An 18,990-nucleotide genomic window follows, 5' to 3' on the forward strand; every position below is an offset into this window, starting at 1 on the left:
ATGTATGGAAAAAAGTAACTTTTTGGAATTGTCCAATTTTCCGACTTTTCCTCACGAAAAGCATACGGTTTTTTATTTTCAAACCTTCCCCGATCCGCAATGAATAACCCCTGAAAATTTTATTAAGATTGGTGCTGCCGTTCTCTTAACGATACTAACAAACAAACATACATATGTACATTCGTTTGTATTGGAAAAAGAAAATGGATGTTTTTAGGGGTTTTCCAGCAATTATTCGATTTTTTCCTCCTCTATAACCTTCCAAAGTAATAAACGAATAACTGTGCAAATTTTTACGCCTTTCCGCGTTGTGGTTCGGACGTGATGCGCGGACATAATGAAATAGCGTTTCATTTTTATATATAAGATAATCAAACGAATTCAATGGCAATGATGCTAAAAGAGAATAATAAATATTATATGTGATTTCAACATTTCTTTATAAGAAATTCATATGAAACTTATCATCGGTGTAGCCAATTCGTTATTTATGATATTCATAATCATCGCCCTTGATAAAATAACTATATTTTATACTCTTCCAATATGTTGCTGTTGTTATTTCGCCTAAAAATAATCGAGCTAGATGTAAGGTCTGTCCGCACTACTGCTACGCCAACAAATCGACATTAAACGAAAATCTATAAAGTGCCAGAACTAAGCATAAGATGTAGATCTGTAATTTGGCACAGGGGATTGCAGTAATATAAGGCACCTGTGCGCTAAAACCTCTGAAAAATTGGATACAATATCCAAATTGGTGATAATCTCAGTTATCTGGTCAAACCAGATTTTATAGAAATTCCCAAATTTCTTTAGTATTATTTAACTGATTTACGAAGCCCTTGTGGTCCCCGGTGGCTGAATGGATTCGAACTGCCGGAAGCAGATCAATTCTCTTTCTGCCATCAATTGTTGAGGTTTAGGAGAAAACGAGCAATAGTGCGATATTCTCGAGCAATAGTCTTTCTGAGAAGCTTATACATCTTACTTGCGCTTTTGCAATACGTAACTAATATAAATTATATATCGAATAAAGCTCTTCATGGATTTTCCGGTTTTTTATAATTTTTTTTGTGAAAATGAAATACTAGTTTTGAACAAGAAAGTAAAAAAATATATATTTTAAACATACTATCTATTGCTTTTTACATAATTTGACCATATTTCTAACAATTTGTGGGTACCATGCCAATAGATGTGTTCGTATTTTGAAGCAAAACAGTCAAACACCCAACTTTCGACGTCTGCGTAGGTGCTGCTCACCCAATTTATGCCCATGTATGAAAACAAATGGTATTCGAAAGGGCTCAAGTCTGGTGAATATGTCGGGCGGGATAGCAGATCCCAGCCAAGTATTAATAGTTTCACCAAGTTTTATAAGATCATTATATACCATACCCTTCGGACTCCACCAAACGCAAAGCATTACCTGGTTACCGAAACGATATGTCTTTGCAGTTGATGTTGATGGTTGACCCGGACTAACCCATGATTTTCTCCGTTTTTGATTCTTAAAATAATTGCATTTTTCATCGCCAGTGACAATTCGTTGCAAAACTGATTTTCTTTCGTGTCTTTAAAGCAAAAATTTTCAATTTGTCTTTCATTCGCCACTTCGGCGTCTTCAAACCTTTTTGGTGGTCTTCCACTTTCGTCATTTCTCACATAAAAGCTATTATCTCTGAATCGTTGAAACAATCTTTTGCATGTTGCTTCTGATAGAGCATAGTCACCATAAGCATTCGATGAGACTCTGCAGCACTTTTCTTCAAATGGAAAAAAGATTAATGATTTCCACAAACCATATTGAATACCAAAAAATATTTCCAACCAATACGTTTGTATCGTAGCGCTCACTTCATAACGGTACGGATACACTATACCAGAGTATATAATCAGAAATCAGATTACACCTATTAATATGTAAATAGTAGAACTAATATGTATGTGCAGAAAGGAAATATACTCTTGTTGCGGAAGTTTAAAAATATCAAAGTAATCAAACAAAACATATTCGCCAAATTCCTAAATGGTTCCATATTTAATGAGCTATCATAAGCGTAGGAACTGGTCACAATTAAAATTATCATTTACCTCTCTTTCCCCTTTGGAGAACCGCTAGTGCACACATTTGGCCACAAACATTTTGCGAAAATAAAAAATGAAAATTGGCGCTTGCATTTGTTGCGGTTCAATAAAATAAATTATGTGCATAATATGCTTAATTTGGGGCATGATTGTTTAGCTGTTTTCCACCTAATTTGCTTCGGCGCAATTGAACGCATTGTCAGCCATATATAACGGCATATTTGCATTGCAAATTCACTTCCGCTGGAAATTGCCTCATCGCCACTTTGTGAACCGCACAAAAGTACTCGCACATATATAAGTACATAATTGTACATACAAATATTGATACATTTATACGTATTATATTTGTTTCGCCATATAAACATGAACACACGTGTTCCTGCAATCGCCGGCGGCTGTCATTCTTGCATCGTTAACCTTCATTTTCGTTGTCGGTATCCGCCATTATTCCACGCTATTAAATCGGAAATACCAGATATTAATTCGATTCCGTTTCGCGTAACTATCGGTTTTCACAAAAGCGTGTATTTAATTACAATTACTTAACTCGATATATGCGGCAAATAAATTTAATGTCGCTGTCAAAAATGGAGCCGAGAATGCCACCTTCTTAACCGTCTGAAAGATGATAATTATATAATTTTATTTTCACTATACACAGTAAACATCATTCTAATCGGCAGGATATTTCCAGCCAGGACAGAGATCAGTTGGCCTTTTGGTTGTGAATTCATCGGGAATGATGCCATCTGCGATCAAAACAGGATTTCTAATTTTTTGCGGACATTCAAATACGGTGAACCAGCGAGAATAATTCGTAGTGCCACCCAGACAGGTTCTAGTGTAGTACCTCTGTCAATACACTTATGGTAAATACAATTGCATCATATATGTTAATATCGTAAGTATTGAGAATCATTTACCGTTTTCGTCATCAAAGCGTAGCAAATCCGAAAGCATTCTGCGTTTGTGCTTCGCGCAGGACGTTTCTTTTCAAAATCTTCTATATCCACTAAAAATTAAGAAAATATTTGAATATATCGAGCTTCATTCAGAGTCGTGCTTTTTCTCACTTTTTCCTATATTCGCGCGCACTTTGCAGGTGTGATAAGAAATTTCGGCAAAGCAAAGTAGATTGTCATAAAATGCTATTAGTAGAGAGAGCGAAATCAGCAGCAGTATTTTCTGTCCGATTGCCATATCAACACGGTAGCACTAACTAAAGTTTGTCGCTATGACTGCTATAACGGTTGCGAATGAAATATATATTGTAAGAGCTCGTACATTGGAATGAAAATTGAAACTAAGGTGATCATTTTTTAAGAACTTATGATGAAAACAAATACATAACTCACAATTTTATTGTAAAGTTTGAAATTTATGATCGATACGTAAGAATTTTGGCTTTCGGTACTGTAGCAGCATAATTACGAAGTACTTAGTTCCTCTTTTCATTTCAGGCGTTTTATACGTGGCGGGTTCCGAACACAGCGCACAAGCCTGAGGAGCTGTATTTCACCTTCTCACTTTAGCTCGCTTTCAAACGGATGTTTTTTTGACTAACCAGAGGATACTTGGTCTAAGAAAGCAGGTGGTGAGCTGCTTGAGCCATATGTAAAAGAATCATTTCTGGGCAATCTCAAGTGATTGGTACTCAGATAACTTTCTTCACTTGCGTGAATTTCAACACATGGGTACATCATACCTTCAGAGTATGAAGGTAATGAAGAAGTAAAGTCCTCTCTAAATTTTACAAGTCAGCCATCATCCCAGTCAGGCTGTATGGTGCAGAGGCAAGGACGTTGACAACATCTGATGATTCGACACTACGAGGCAAGAAAGGTTCTGCGGATGGTTTATGGTTCTTAGCGTATCGACAATGGTGAATACTGCAGCCGATGGAATGATGAGCTGTTCCAGATATACAGGCAATTACGAATTAAGAGACAGCGGCTTGATTATGTAAATGAAAACACCCCAAATCTGAGAGTGTTCGACGCAGTACACTTGAAATTTCCAATTGGCCAATAAAGATGATGAAGAAGATTTTTTGACAGAAATAATACTAGGAGTTGTTACCTTTTTTATAACATTAAATATTATAATTTAAATAAAAAAACATTGGCTTCAAATCTTAATTTTTCTTAGCAAGTGTTTTCACCCTACAGATTCCTATTATTAGTTTCTGTGAAATTGTAATTAAAAGAGGTCAATTAATTTCCCTACAAATATTTTACCGTTAAATTATTAATTATTCACGTATCATAAATTGACACTAACAACATCAATGACATATGTTTATTAATTTGGTTCGAGAAAACAAAAACGTAAGAAGAGATATTTTAAATAACTCTCTTTGGAACTAACTTGTGGTGCTATAATCTTGTTTTAAATCAGTGAATTATTAACAAAATAAAGAAAATAATATGTAAAAATTTGATTTCTAAATAAAATATTTTTTATACCTCAAAAATAATCGGTCTGCATGAGTAACATTTATTCCAAACAATACCAAAACTATAATTTCTTTTTTCTTCTTATCTTTCGTGAAAGTTCACGGGTACCGATGTTATGTGGTAAGGCTAGAAACTCTCTTCAAAGCTGTCAAACGCTTGAAATAATACTCGAAGTAAGATCACATTATGACAACGTATTCCGTATTTTCTTGTGTGACGAATCGGGTTCTTTATTAGAAATAATCTAACAAATCTAACATAAAATAAAATTGAGAAATCAAAACTCGATCTTTAAAAATATCTGTATGTGCATGATTTTATCTTATCTTATAAATAAAACCAATAAAACCGCTTAAAATTTCATATGAAAATATAGAAAATTATATTTCTTAAGAAATTTGAATACGTACCCTTTTATACGATGTTTCGACTTTATCCACATACATACATACATATTGGAATATAATTCTTTGCAGATATAAGTTCACTTTTTATCTTAAACTAATAAAAAAGGTAAACATTTTCCTTTGTAACACGGCAATTATCCTTACGTAATGCACAATAAACACTTCGTAAACATTTCGGCATCAATTTAGCAAAGGGAGCGTAATTGAATCCCATATAAACCCAGGAAAACAAAACATAACGCACAGTAAAACAATTCCATACTATTGGCGGCGCAAATACATTTTTCCAGGGTTTACAAATATATAATATTTAGGTGTTGAAAATCGGCGACAAATTATATTAGTAAAACCAATAAAGTAAGGAAGGTCTCAGATCGGGTACAACCCAACATTTTATACAATATTGCAACTTGCTAGATTCAAGGACAGGGAAATACCCTACGGTCAGAGGATCGAAGGTTTCAGTTATATTATATATTTCACACAATGACCGCGATCTTAGCGGCTTGAACAGTTTTTATTGGATTTGCACAAGTTGTGGTCATAAGGTGGTGTATTGTAAAGACATTATTCGTGGAAAGTTTTATCCAGTTATTTGAATCGCATCTTAATTTGTACATTTCTATGGGGAGTATAAAAATTACAACAAAATATTTCCTTGTTTTCGTGGTAGCGTAAAAAGTGTAAAAATAGGTGACTGTACATATAGGAAATGGGTCACTGTAGTCTTAAGGTATCACGCGCTTATGTGCGTTTTTGTTTCAGGTAAATTCCACAAACATAAATAGTGTGCAAAATCGCATTTAGTTGGTATAACAAAGGGTTAACGTGAACCCTACTCAACTGCCAATCAGTGGCAGTGATAAGTATTAAAATTGGGGTGCACCTAACAGTACATAATACCAATACAGTGAGCAATAATAAAAACAAATCGAGCTTTTTGAGAATAAAAACGGAAAACAATTGAATTTACCGTGTTTATCAGTTTCCTGCGCCTAAGGGTCGCAGCGACAGTTAGAAGGATAATGCATAACACACAAGGAAGATATTAATCTATACAAAAACAATGTATGTAAACTTGCCTCAAAGAAAGCAAAAAAAATAAGTATATATGTACTATTCTAATAGAAGTGACGCCTTGAATAGCAGCGTTAATATTTTGGGAAACATGGCGCAAAAAACCAGAACAATGTGGTCGTATGGCGAGTCTACCAAGCATCGTAATGCGTTTTCCAGCTGTTTTTCAAAATATTTTCTTCTTACGTAACCTTCAAAGATGACGTCACCGAAGTCGATTGTTTTGTCTTAATAAAAACCATTTATATAACTGATAGCGATTATTTTAAATCTGAAAATGTTGTTCAAAACGTTTCATCAGATCTTAGGAAGGTTTGTTTGATCTTTCATCTTGCTCTCGTTCACTACCAAAACCGTTTGCTGCGCTTCCTTATCAAGTTGGAGAAAGCAGAACTAATGACGCGGATGTTGAGGTCAATGATATCATCGCATCTGCTATACACTCTTATAAAGGATTGTGCCTTCTCGATTCAATTCTGCAGCTCAAAGTATTTTCTCCAGCAGTATATTGAAAAAGTCGCACAATAGGAAGTCGTCTTTTCCGAAACCTCGCTTTATATCGAACGACTCCCCGAGTCCTTCTCGATCCTTCCCGATCCTTGCGGAGCTTTTGCTCAACGTCAGTTTACACAGCCATATCAGTTTTGCGAAGATAGCAAATTCAGACATCGCGGCATAAAGGCAGCTCCTTTTCGTGCTGTCTAAAAGAGCTTTGAAATCAAGAAACAGGTCGTGTGTGTCATCCTCTTTTACTGGATCTTTTCCACGATTTGACGCATGGTGATTATCTGGTCAGTTGCTGATTTTCCAAGCCTAAAGCCACACAGATAAGGTCCAATCTGTTTGTTGACTGCAGGCTTTCGTTGAGTAAACACAAGATATTTCTCGATTCACTGAACTTCGTTCAGATATTTTAATACTTCATAGCCCGACGAATAGCGCCAAAGTTGAGATGTTGGTTCCTATTCAGGTGTCGACCATATTCTCGAATCGCCAATTTTTAAAATGTCAACAGTTCAGTTGTGTAAGTATATAAATGTAAATATACATACCAGTATGTAAAATTATATATATGTAACTCATCACTGTATGTATGCAAATGCGCTGATAGCTGTGACAAGTGTAAACCTCATTTTGTGAATCCAAATATTTTGTTTTATCAAACGCAACAACAATAATGTAATGCATTGAATTGAAAATCAATTTAAAATTCATTTTAAGCAAAAAATAAAATAATAACATCACGCCATCAGCAGCAACAACGTAACCGGATATAAGGGTGGCACGAGGTTGCATTGAAAGCGACCGCAATTTTCACCAAAATGGCCTCAGCAAAATAGGGAAAATCGCAGTAATAAAAATAGGGAAAGGGAACGTTACAAAAAGTGGGTAAGCAATGAAGGTGGGTAGGTGGCGGCGCTCTTAGCGATACTCATGTCATTGATTTCAATAAATTTATGTGCAATACGCACATAGGCACTAGGGTATTACTAGAGTGAGTGAAGGAAGGCTTACCTGTGTTCAGATACCTAATTTTAAGCTAATATTTGATGAAATTGAGAATATATTTATATCGTAAAAGTTAAATTCAACAATTTGAAATCAGTCCCTACTTAGTTTTAGCCTTGCAGCAATGTATGAATACTCTAATCCTAAATAAAATACGGTTAGCCCTAATATTATATATTTGAATAACTACATACACAGTATAGCGTTATATGTAACTCATGTGTGTATATGGAGGTCATATATCACATTTCCATTTGAACACGCCTGTAAGTGGCACACTTAAGCTTCTCACACACAAACATATAAATATATGTAAATGGAATGACTATGAGTTTTCTCCGTTATTATTATGCCCTCGAGTGTTGTTGTGAATGTGAAATTTTGTAATCGAATTTATGTTTTAGACACTAACAAACCTTTAAATATTTTTTTATTTAAATTGTGCTTTTCTATCTTAAATCTTCCCTTTCGCAACAAAGCATTCCTCAAATAAGCCTGAACATATTACGGAGCTGTTGTGCGGAGCTATCTTAGAAACAAAAAACTGCTGTATCAAACTAGAGAGGGATCACGGTAGATCAAGGATTCATTCTAAGCACAGAATTGTGGGTTATACAAATACCAGACGAATCGTACTTAATTGGCTACGCGGCTGACATTGCAGCAATAATTACAGCACGAGACACAGAGGAAGCGCGAAGAAAGCTTAATCAGATCACGATACGGAAGCAATCATAGCCCGACACACAAAACCTCCAGCTCGCTACGGAAAAAACTGAGCTACTACCGCTACACGTCGAAATACTAACTAACCTAGGTACGAATCCAGCACGCCGCAGGAAAGGCAGCGAAAATCACCTCCCAACTTAGCAGACTAATGGCCAACATAGGGAACTTCTGCAAAGAAAACAGAAAGATCCTATTGTTGACGACCATCAGCGTCCTATTATACAGAGCTGAGTTCTGGACAGATATGCTGAAAAAGGAAAACTGGCGTAAGGTAGTGGCCAGAGTGCAGCCAGAGTGCAGAGATGTATCAGCCTACCGAATAGTGTCAGGCAATCCAATGTTAGTTATAAGCCATAATGCCGCAATCGAACTTCTGGCACACGAAAGTAAGACATCCGAAAATAACAAGAGCGCAAAAGAACAAATAAAGAAAGATACCATAAAAACTTGACAATAAATATGGGAGAACGAGAGCCGCAGCAGATGGGCGGCCAGACTAATAAGAGTGCAAAACTTATGGACAAGAAGTAAATTTGGATAAGTGGACTTTTACACAACTCAGCTGTTATCCGGTAACGAATACTTCAAAAAGTACCTCCACTGAATGATAACAGTCGAAGAGCCTATGTCATGCCTATGCAACGATGAGACAGAAGACGACGTTGAATACACATTCATTGAATGTGTGCGATGGCAACAAAAATGCACCGCCGTAGAAAACCAATTTTGCTCCTCAGCAAAAAGGGACACCTGGACGAAGATGAACACCACTCTGAAGTAATGCAAAACGCGATTCCAGAGAGGGGGCAGTTCCTTAGAGAGGGGGTTTTTAGTGACTGCAAGTGGCATATGGTAATATGGGTTTTGGACCCATAGTCTCTTAGGGAAAGTTGATCAGAATGATCCATGCGAACATTTCCTGCATACTCGAGTTTTCCTTTTTTGTCTCCCTGCAAATCAACCCGCTTTACTATGCATACCTAGCAGTATAGCTACAGCACAATTACAACAATATGCCAATGTAATAATAAACTCGAATACAATATAAATATTAATTTGAAAAATGGTTTGAGGCAGTTAAAGTTATTTCGAGATGGAATAATGTTATTGATAAAGAAATGTATGCGCATATACGGTTAGCCAAATTCAAGTAAACCAAATTATTGCACACAAAACGATCCCCGTTGGCACATAAATCCGAAAATAAAAATGCAAATGCAAGTGAATGCTCGCAAGTTATTGTTGAATTATACCAAAAGCAATAATTTATGACCACAAGTATTTGCACAATAGAATATAGGAAAGCAATTTTTTGATTTTGAAAAGAAATATATTATGCATTTATTTTATAATTATTGTATTGTTTGCCTCAAAAACTCACTCTTGATGGACTTCAATATTTAGTCGTACAATAACGGGTGATCCAGGTGAGATACATTTTGTTTTTTAAAGATCTCGCTTCGCTCAACTTATGATCAACATAATAGGCCTACTGACTTTTGGGTAATATTCAACCGAATATACCCCGTCCAGCACGGAGTGAAGAAAATATGGCAGCCGTATCTGAGAGTGTACTAGAAGACTGTAGAGAGTCGCTTTTGCGGCAACTCGGACTGACGTTTACAATGACTTGGCGCAATTTACGTCGCGAACTTAAATTGAAAGCATACAAAATACCGCTTTTGCAAGAACTGGACTCTTGAAATGTTCCAAGAAGATCCTACGTTTTCGAGTCAAATTTTGTTTAGCGATGAGGCCCATTTCTGCCCGAATGGGTATGTAAACAAGCAAAATTGAGGCATTGGGGATGACGAACAATCCGAAAAGATTCAAGAGCTGCCATTTCAAAAGAAAAAATTACTGTTTGGTGTGATTTGTGGGCAGGTGGAAATACAAGTCCATATTTCTTCAATGATGACGGTGGAAACATAACCGTAAATGGCGACCGTAATCGCGCCATGATAATCGACTATTTGATGCATAAACTTGAAGCTCTTAGTCTCGACGACATTTGGTTTCAATAAGACGACACCACTTCCCACAAATCTAAATAATCAATGGATTTATTCAGAGAACTCTTCGGTGAGCAGATAATTTCTCGTTTTGTTCCAGTAGATTGGCCACCGAGCTCATGTGATATCACACCGTTACATTCTGCAATCTATGCGGACAATCCCGCTTCGGTTTAGGTCTTGAAGCAAAACATCACGCTTTCGATTCGCCAGTTACCAATCGAAATGCTCGAACGAGTCATCGAAAATTATACTCAACGGATGGACGATCTGAGGCGTAGCCACGGCCAATATTTGAAAGAGATAATATTCAAAAAATAAATGCCAAATAATGTTCTTTCGAATGAAATAAACAGTTCTTATTAAATTTTAAGTTTCTCAGCGTTTTCTTTCAAAATTTGGAACCTCGAAATGGATCACCCTTACATAACACTAATTTAGAACTATTATTGAAAATATATGACATTAATGAGTTACTGGGTGAAGAGCACTACTACTAAGATCTTATTAGCGACTATATCAAGTCAATTGCAGCCCCGCAGGCAGTACCAATCAATTGCTCTGCAATTGACGCCGATTTGATACTCAAGCTTCATTACATTATTAGCAGACGCCTCATATGCGTCTACACTTCACACTTCACAACAATGCCTTGGCTGTCAATGACAGCATTTCAAAAGCAACAGGCTTCATTCGCAGATCGTTTTCAATTATTTCTGCCGACAGCAGTGTCTGAAGTCAATTCCCGTTGTGAGAAGCGCAATTAACACTCGCACTAACTCACCCACCTACACGCCTGCCCAGCAGGTCTGTCTGCCTCTAAACGGCTTTTCATTTGTACGCAGCTGCTCTGTCTTCGTTACTCTCCTACTTTTTAGTTTTCTCCACCCAATCCGGAAGCTGCCTCATCTAATTGGACTTCCGCATCCGCATAAGCATTGCTAAGATTACGCAGGGCTTTCTTTTAAATGCGAACATTACCTACACCAAATTGCAGCGCCTGGACGAGACCCCACGTTGACGCGGCAGTTAGTATATTTTATTTATATTTATTTCCTTACATTGGTAGTCGCCCGCGTTACACGATTGTACGTGCGTCTATATATTATCCCTGTACTTCCACCATCTGACTTACATTTGTATATGTATGGAGTCTTAGCAGCTTCAGGAGCAGGACCAATCCAACTCATTATCGCTCCAACTTTAAGTGCTTCAACGCTAGAAGCCAGTCGCCAAGCCGTATGCGAAGAAGTAAAAGCAACTAGAAAGCAAAGCAAAATCTGTGTTTGAAGTTGGGTATCGGGGTGTGCAGATTATTTGCCGTCGTGCTACAACTCAGTGAGGAGCATGCTGAGGTGTTGAGTCACTTTTAATTGAAGTCAATTGCGCCATTGGTGGCGGTCATCAGCGTTCATCTCCGCTCGGGGATTGAAACGCTTTTGAAGATAATCGTTTTGTCTATCCTCTTTTCAGTTGTGGCTTATTAGAGTTGAATATCTTTCGGTTCTCAGACATTTCTGTCAATTAAGATTTTTTTTAATTATGGAAATGGTAACCATAAATAATTTAGGAAATAACTATTTATGTACTTTTTTGTTTTATTAAGCTTAAACTCTAAAAGGTATGTAATGAAAATTGAATAATGAAAAAAGTTTATCAAACAAACTTTTTGAAAAATATTTAAATAATGAACACAGAACTTCGATCGATAGAAGTACAATTTATCTTACTTCGTCGTTCGACCAAAAGTTTCTTAGACAGCAGCACAGCAATGAAGAGTATCGCCAGAACGACGCAACTTGAGCTCTACTATATGCCAGGTCCCGAAGTTATCGAGCGCAATGAGATAATGAACGAGATTGTCACGAGTAAGCTGTCAACATTGGAAAACCCCTGCATTGTCTAAACGACGATCTGAACAGGAGCATTGCAAAGAAAATTACAACGCGATGGAGCGATCTACCTGAGTTGTGTAATGAGTCATGTGTAAGACAGTAGATCAGAAATATACAAAGTTCCTACCGGCAATTGATAGAAGCCACGGTAGGAACATAATTGTACTAATACTCACTAGTCACAGTCTAGTGTCTGCCCACGCCTATAGAGTACTTTTTAAATATTCAGTATCCGCAAAGGTAGAGGAGACGAACAAGAATACCAAAATATAGCAGCAGCGGTAGAATTCCTCATCCAAAGGGCGCTGGACCCTCAGACTTATACCGGACATCCGCTCGTAGATACAAAGACGGCCCAAATTCTTAGTGAATGCAGCAGCAGCTACCTTTTAAGGATTCCACAATGACATTAGTCCGAACTGTGCTAAGTGCACAGAGGATATAGAAAACTCTAAACATGTATTATTTTATTGCTCCCGCTTTTCACATAGAAAGCAGAAAGGTGTTAGTTTTATGGTTTAATTTAACTCATGTGTGAAACTGAGAAATGGAAAGCTGTTAGCGAAGCTTTTGCTTTCAAAATGACAAAACTGAAACTTTTGCAACAAATTAGGCGTTAAGTTTAGCGGTTTTTTAGTTCTGCACTCCGACTTTCGATGCTTCCCCCTACTAAAAAATACTTATGATACAGAAGACGACAGGCAAGCAAGGCACCAGGGAAACTATGGGCGACTCTGTGCATTGACAAGACTACGATTTAAGCATTTGGTGGCCACACGGTATGAGACGATGGAACGGGTATCGTCAGTGAGATCACAGATTCTGTTGAAACTCACGTCAAGGGAATTTAGTCAAAGAAACCCTCCCACCCTTGGAGCTTTTGTCGGGAACAAGTAATACTTTTAATTTCTTTTAAATTCAAGATGAGCAAAATAATATTGAAACTGAACAATGAAATCTACTTATCAACGAGTATGTGTAAGGTGAAAACGTTCTCTAGAAGAGGGAATACTTACTAGCACTGGAGCTTACAACGGTACACTGTCATTTGAGGACACTTACGATGATGAGATTAAAATGACTACATGATTTCATCAGTCAGCACCTTTCCTTAGTCAGCATTGTACGAAATATGAAATTGCTTATTTTTAAAAACAATTTAATTTATAGGCCATGAGAATACTAGACCTTCAACCAAAATATAATCGGTGATTTACGACAAAAAGAAGCCGCAAACTTGTTCAATTCCAAACAGAGAATAAAGCTACTTAGGTTTTTCAGAAGTTTGAGCTTATCTTTGATCTTCGGTACTTTGGTTTTCATACTCATGTTTTTACTGCTTGCACCTCTCAACTACACATAAGCACTGTCGAGAAATATGAATATCGAAAAGTATCACAAAAGAACACTCATTCGCACAAGTTTGCGCCGCTAAGAACACTTTGGGTAAGAAGATGTGAAGACCAATTCAACTTTGCATCGTCCATTGTGCTGGGAATAATATCAACTTGCTTGGCTTACGTCAAACCACCATAAGGCGCTCCAATATCTGATTGTCACCTGCCAGGCGAATTGTTCGCCCACCTCATGCCACGTCCACTTCAACTGTAGGCAAAGCCCGCATGAGCAGCATACTCACGCTCACACACACAGATTACTGTTATAGAAATTTTAATTTTGTTTGTGCGCCGCCTGAGCAACTTGAACCAAATTAAGTTTTGATAATTCCTAATAATCTGCAGCGCAAAGTTTTCCCACAAAAATGCTCACAGTGCCCTTACTTTGTACACTTCCTGGGCATTATACGCATACATCCGGCGCAGGGATTAGGTGATTTGTATGTGCGTTGACGGCAGAGACCAGTGCGTATGTGAAGCCACCCATCCTAGTGTCCATGGCGCCGCTGCTCAACTTCGTTTCAAGTGAACAATCGCCTTGTCAGTCTGTGGCTAAAGTTTGGCGCTAATGAATTGTTAAGCAGTGTAAAGTAAATTGTAATATCTAGAGTCTCATCTAAGCCATTATTGTTGCCCTTATTGTTGTAAACTTTCATCTTTAATACAAAAGCGGCGGTTTGCTCGAAACCGCAAGTAGCTGTGGACGTACGCAAATAAGCAGTTACATCAAAGTTTTGTATGTTTATATATAGATTTATGTACTTACATAAATATACTTTAATGATTTAATTTCTTAGTAGCACTATAAAAGAATATTGTAAAAGATTTCCAACGGAGAGTGTATCATATATGCCAAATTTTGTGAAGATATCGATTGCCTTGTACTGCTGTAAAGGAGCCATTGCCAAAAGGTGGGGTCTCTCACCGAATGTAGTACTCTGACTCTACGATACTGTAGTCAAGCCATAGAACACAATTATGGAGTCTTTATGTGGTGGAGGGCAAATAAACTATTGCGATACTCCTCAGCATATTTGGTGCACTAAGGTCCACACCAACAATGACACTTAACACCATCTTGCATATATTATCCATAGAAATCGTCGGAAGGCTCATGGCTGCGAAAGTTGCCGTCAGACTCAGAGAGTCTGGGTTCCTAAAAGAACACGTGTGTGAACACTCGGAAATCCTCACTCACTTATTTGTGATAAGACTGGCATGGGTGCCAGACCACAACGGAATCGTAGCAAATTGTAGTGCTGTTGAGCTACCAAGAAAAGGCGCCCTAGAACCGCTATCACTAGAATGGGAGCGGGTTGGTGCTTCCCTTTCCTGTCCTTCTGGCTGTTGTAAACTTCCTGGCAAATTAAATTAACATGTTTTACTCGTATGACCTGAATTTCACCGTTTTTTTTTCATTTAATATTATATAAATAAAATATTAAAGACTAGTAGTACTTTGTGGCAGTCTAGCCTGCGGGAAAAAAATTCAAAGTGCCCCATCCTTGAAAAACGTTCCTTTATTTTATTGACGTGTTGATCATCAGTTGATATTCATGGCCGTCTCGAACGTGATTCGTCGTGAACGCGTCCCTTTTCCAAATTCTGAACATTTCGGTACCAGGAATTTGTTTCCACTTGCAAAATTTAATTGAACTTCTTTGTTGAATAATTTTACTCATCGTAAAAGTGCATTTGAACTTTATATACTTCAGAAAGACAAGCGTATACTAGACACAAATGCCATACCGACCTGGGAAAAAAAAATTCAATGAATGGGTTTTCGACATACCAGTGCTTACGACCTCCAAATTCCATAATAATTTGCAATTCCTCCTCTAATTTCTGGCACAAACCCCAATGAACCACAATTTGCATTTAATTCGTCAACACACCGTAATTGCATTCTCTGCTGCGGCAGTTGTGACATCGATTTTCTCTTTTAGAAATTCTTCTGTCAAAACCAAAAATAGTTGCAAAATGTCTGCATATTTGCCATAAGATACTCTTACACTCATACGCAGTGGGCCATAAGCCATAGATTATCAGTTGTAAACAATTTTCTGTACACCGCATACGTAGCGACGGCAGCACAGCATAGTTACTGTTACATTTGAAAAATATATAATTTAACTATTTTTAGAGGTTATGTAACAATTACGACAGTGAAATATGAGCTTTTTGGGCGGTTCCAATATAGTACAATATATGTATAAATTAATCTCATATTCGTTTACTCATTTTTCTGTTATTTCGCTACAAAAGGGGTTCAATATCTCAAACCGCAACTCAGCAAAACGCGAATATTTTTTTGAAATTTTAGTTAAAATACGATTTCCCTGCCGGAATATGCCACCAAAAGCCATAACGTTTGGCCTTAAAGCTTTGGAACCACCCTAAACATAACAGTAAAATAATTTTGCCAAAAGGAGAGGAACATTTTCATGAACAGGGATTAAACGATACAGTTACTGCAAGTTCGTATGAATATGCATGTCCAATTTCTGAATTCTAACTTCCACGCAGTCAGCATTTGCTGCACCCAAGTGCGTTTTCGAACACATTTATACATATGTACACAAATGCGTATATCTGTGTGTACACCAAGCGGTACATTCCCAAAATTCAAGGCTATAAAATCTAAGTGAACAGCAATTCTAAAAGCTTAATCGATTTCGGTATTCAGTTTTGCTCATTCACGCATTTTTCAATTGTTCCAACTGTTCTCCAGTTGCTAGCAACAGGCCGCCGGTCATTTGGGAGTACAATGGAATTGCAAACGAACTGACAACATTTACTCTTTCCTGCCTTTATACATTTACATTTCTTTTTTATGTTACGGCACGAGTATTTCCTTAGGCACTTTCAATTGTGCTTTTCTCTGCGTTGCTCACTTCCTTTCGGGCTGTTGCATTCTGCATATCCACCCTCTATGGCCTTGCTTCCAAATATTTGGCAGTTAAATTCCTTTTATGTAAGCTTGTATTTATTTAGTTTATACATTTGTTTGCCTGAAATTTTAATTTTACGGTTAAGCAGTAAAATCATGTTATAAAAATATAATTATGAAGATTAATGAAAAAATGTGGTAGTGATTGCTATGGTTCCGATTTTCAGCCAAATAAGAAGTTTAGCAGAAAAAGTCAAGCCACGAAGGCATTTCTGATACTAAAAGCTCTCCATTTAATTTGCCAGGTAACCAAGAGATGCCAAACGGCTAATACACGTGGGTATCTAGTACATACACTGCTGCATATATGAGCGAAGCTTCGGTAGCCCAGTATAGAATATCTAGTACAAAAAGATCTGTGTTGAACGACGGAAACCCGAAATACCATCTGCCCCTTTTGGCACAGACTGAAACAAAGCATAAGGATTTTGAGCTTTCATTACAACTTCAGGAACAGATGAGAAATTCTAAATGGCCGTAAGAAGTACATAGATATTAAGTCTCACCACACCATGGATATCATCAGCTTTTGAATTAAGCTTTAAACTCTATACTTCGTATTCTTTCGTACATCTTTCTATTTTGAATTTGCCTTTTATACTTCCGGATTTGACAACGCTGGTTTTGCAATCTGTAACTCACATTTTTATAGTAAAGTTTGACATTTTTGATGGACATACTCAGAACGTTGCTTAAAATATTCTTCTCGACCAAAAAATTTAACTAAATCGGGAATATATTCGCGCGATTATTTTATACAACTTTCGACGTGGATTAACGTTGCAGCAGTGCTTCAATAAACTTAATTTAGTTTTTGGCGGTGAAGCTCCATCAAAACCAGTATTCAGCTGTTATGGTGAATACGTTAGAGATCGTAGGTCACTAAAAAGCGAATTTCGTGAAAATTGTTCAAAATCAGTTATTGCTGTGGAAAGTATTGATGCTGGGCGCAAACTGATATTGCAATGTCGTCATTTGACCTATCGTGATATTGAGAAAACCATTGACTTTAGTAGGGCAGCATACATTCAATATTGCATGAGCATTTGATTGTCGAGAGAAACCTTAAAAATACGATGGCGGTACTTCGAAACACGTGTATGAAATCGTGAGAGATGGATTTACATTCTAAATGGCATTACACCCATTTGTTGGCCAGTTGTCTTTCAAGAAATCAGAAAAATCCACCGCCGATAACGGATCGTATAACTGGTTTTAATCTGCTTTTTATAGTCGTAACTTAAGTCGTATTTTACCACGGTCAGTTGGTAAGTGATTTTGATAAACTCTACTAATTGTACTTAGTGTGACAGCCTGAAACGTTGATTTTTGGGAATTAAATAAACTACTGCATCGATGATTTTAAAATGTTAAGGATAATTATACTACGTATTTGAAATAAAATATTTCTCAAGTTACACCCGATCTCCGAAGGCCTTCTCCATGAATGAAACCTACAAATAAATCAAGAAATGTGAACGTTATTTCGGTTGCAACGAAAGTATAAATCCCTTTACAAATATAAAAGATGCATATCATATACCATAGGTTTGTATGTTAGCTATAAGCTGTAGCGGTCCGATATCGGCGGTTCTGACAAATGCTACAGCTTTTTGGGAAATAAGGGACGTTTGCCAAATTTCAGATCGATATCTCACCGAGACTCAGGTCGTCGCGCTAACCATTTATGGAAATAATATTTGGCGCTATAAACTTGGTGGCAAATTTAACATACCCGGGTATAAAAAAAAAAATTTATATTGAGAAGTAAAAAAAAGTCTTTTCGTATTTTGTCAATAGAGAAAAGGTGAGATTTTAAGCTTCATTTAACCAAAAACATTAAAATCGGGGAAGAAAAAAGCTACAGCTGTTCAAAAATTAGTGAAAATAATGAAGAAATTCGCTATTTTTGGAAATTTTTGTATAAAAAAGGAAGGAATGCCACGCAAGCCCAAATGAAATTTGTGAAGTTTATGGAGACGATACTGTATCAGTTCGTGTACATTTACACTGATGGAATAATGTCTCTGGCGGAAAAATGGCAAAATGAAAATCGACCTAAATGGTACATATTTGTTTATTTATTTATTATTATAAATATAAAAAAAAAACAAAGTTGAAGTTTGAAATTGGAACAGATAAGGGAGAGCTAAGTTCGGGTATAATGGAATATTTCAGACTCAGGTACATAAGGCCAGTTAGTTATATGCATTATCTAGTGATTTGAGTTGGTTTTTTTATACGTTTTCGGTTAATAGCGTTTTGTGGGCGTGGCAGTGGTCCGATTACAATCATCTACAAACCAGTCCTTCCTTTTCCCAAGAAACGCGTAACTTAAGTTACATCATATCTCTAATTTTTACTAAAGTAACACTTTGTTCGGCTGAACAGACAGACAGTCACCCGGATTTCAACTCGTCTTGTCATCCTGATTAGTTTAAGGCGATACCGTTAGTGAGCCAAG

At 37.0% G+C, this 18,990-nt stretch overlaps 1 protein-coding gene across 1 annotated transcript; it reads right to left on the bottom strand.

The window, feature by feature from the left end:
* Positions 1 to 2,648: 2,648 nt before the first annotated feature.
* On the bottom strand, positions 2,649 to 3,313 carry LOC108975003. Its single transcript, XM_018943184.1, has 3 exons — positions 3,168 to 3,313; positions 3,018 to 3,106; positions 2,649 to 2,946 (listed from the first exon to the last, which is right to left on the bottom strand). Exons 1-3 carry the CDS (start codon positions 3,292 to 3,294, stop codon positions 2,767 to 2,769), a joined length of 396 nt encoding a protein of 131 aa, XP_018798729.1. The 5' UTR covers positions 3,295 to 3,313; the 3' UTR covers positions 2,649 to 2,766.
* Positions 3,314 to 18,990: the final 15,677 nt, after the last annotated feature.

This window comes from Bactrocera latifrons, unplaced genomic scaffold (assembly GCF_001853355.1).
Source record: "Bactrocera latifrons isolate USDA-ARS-PBARC rearing strain unplaced genomic scaffold, ASM185335v1 scaffold_60, whole genome shotgun sequence".
Taxonomy (NCBI): Eukaryota; Metazoa; Arthropoda; class Insecta; order Diptera; family Tephritidae; genus Bactrocera; species Bactrocera latifrons.

What these genes read in the sequence shown, in the direction of transcription:
- LOC108975003 (XM_018943184.1), bottom strand. Translation starts at nt 3,294, where the DNA reads ATGGCAATCGGACAGAAAATACTGCTGCTGATTTCGCTCTCTCTACTA. An exon ending in GCGCGCGAATATAGGAAAAA is followed by an intron (nt 3,107 to 3,167) that starts GTGAGAAAAAGC and finishes CTTAATTTTTAG; the next exon opens with TGGATATAGAAGATTTTGAA. An exon ending in ACGCTTTGATGACGAAAACG is followed by an intron (nt 2,947 to 3,017) that starts GTAAATGATTCT and finishes GTGTATTGACAG; the next exon opens with AGGTACTACACTAGAACCTG.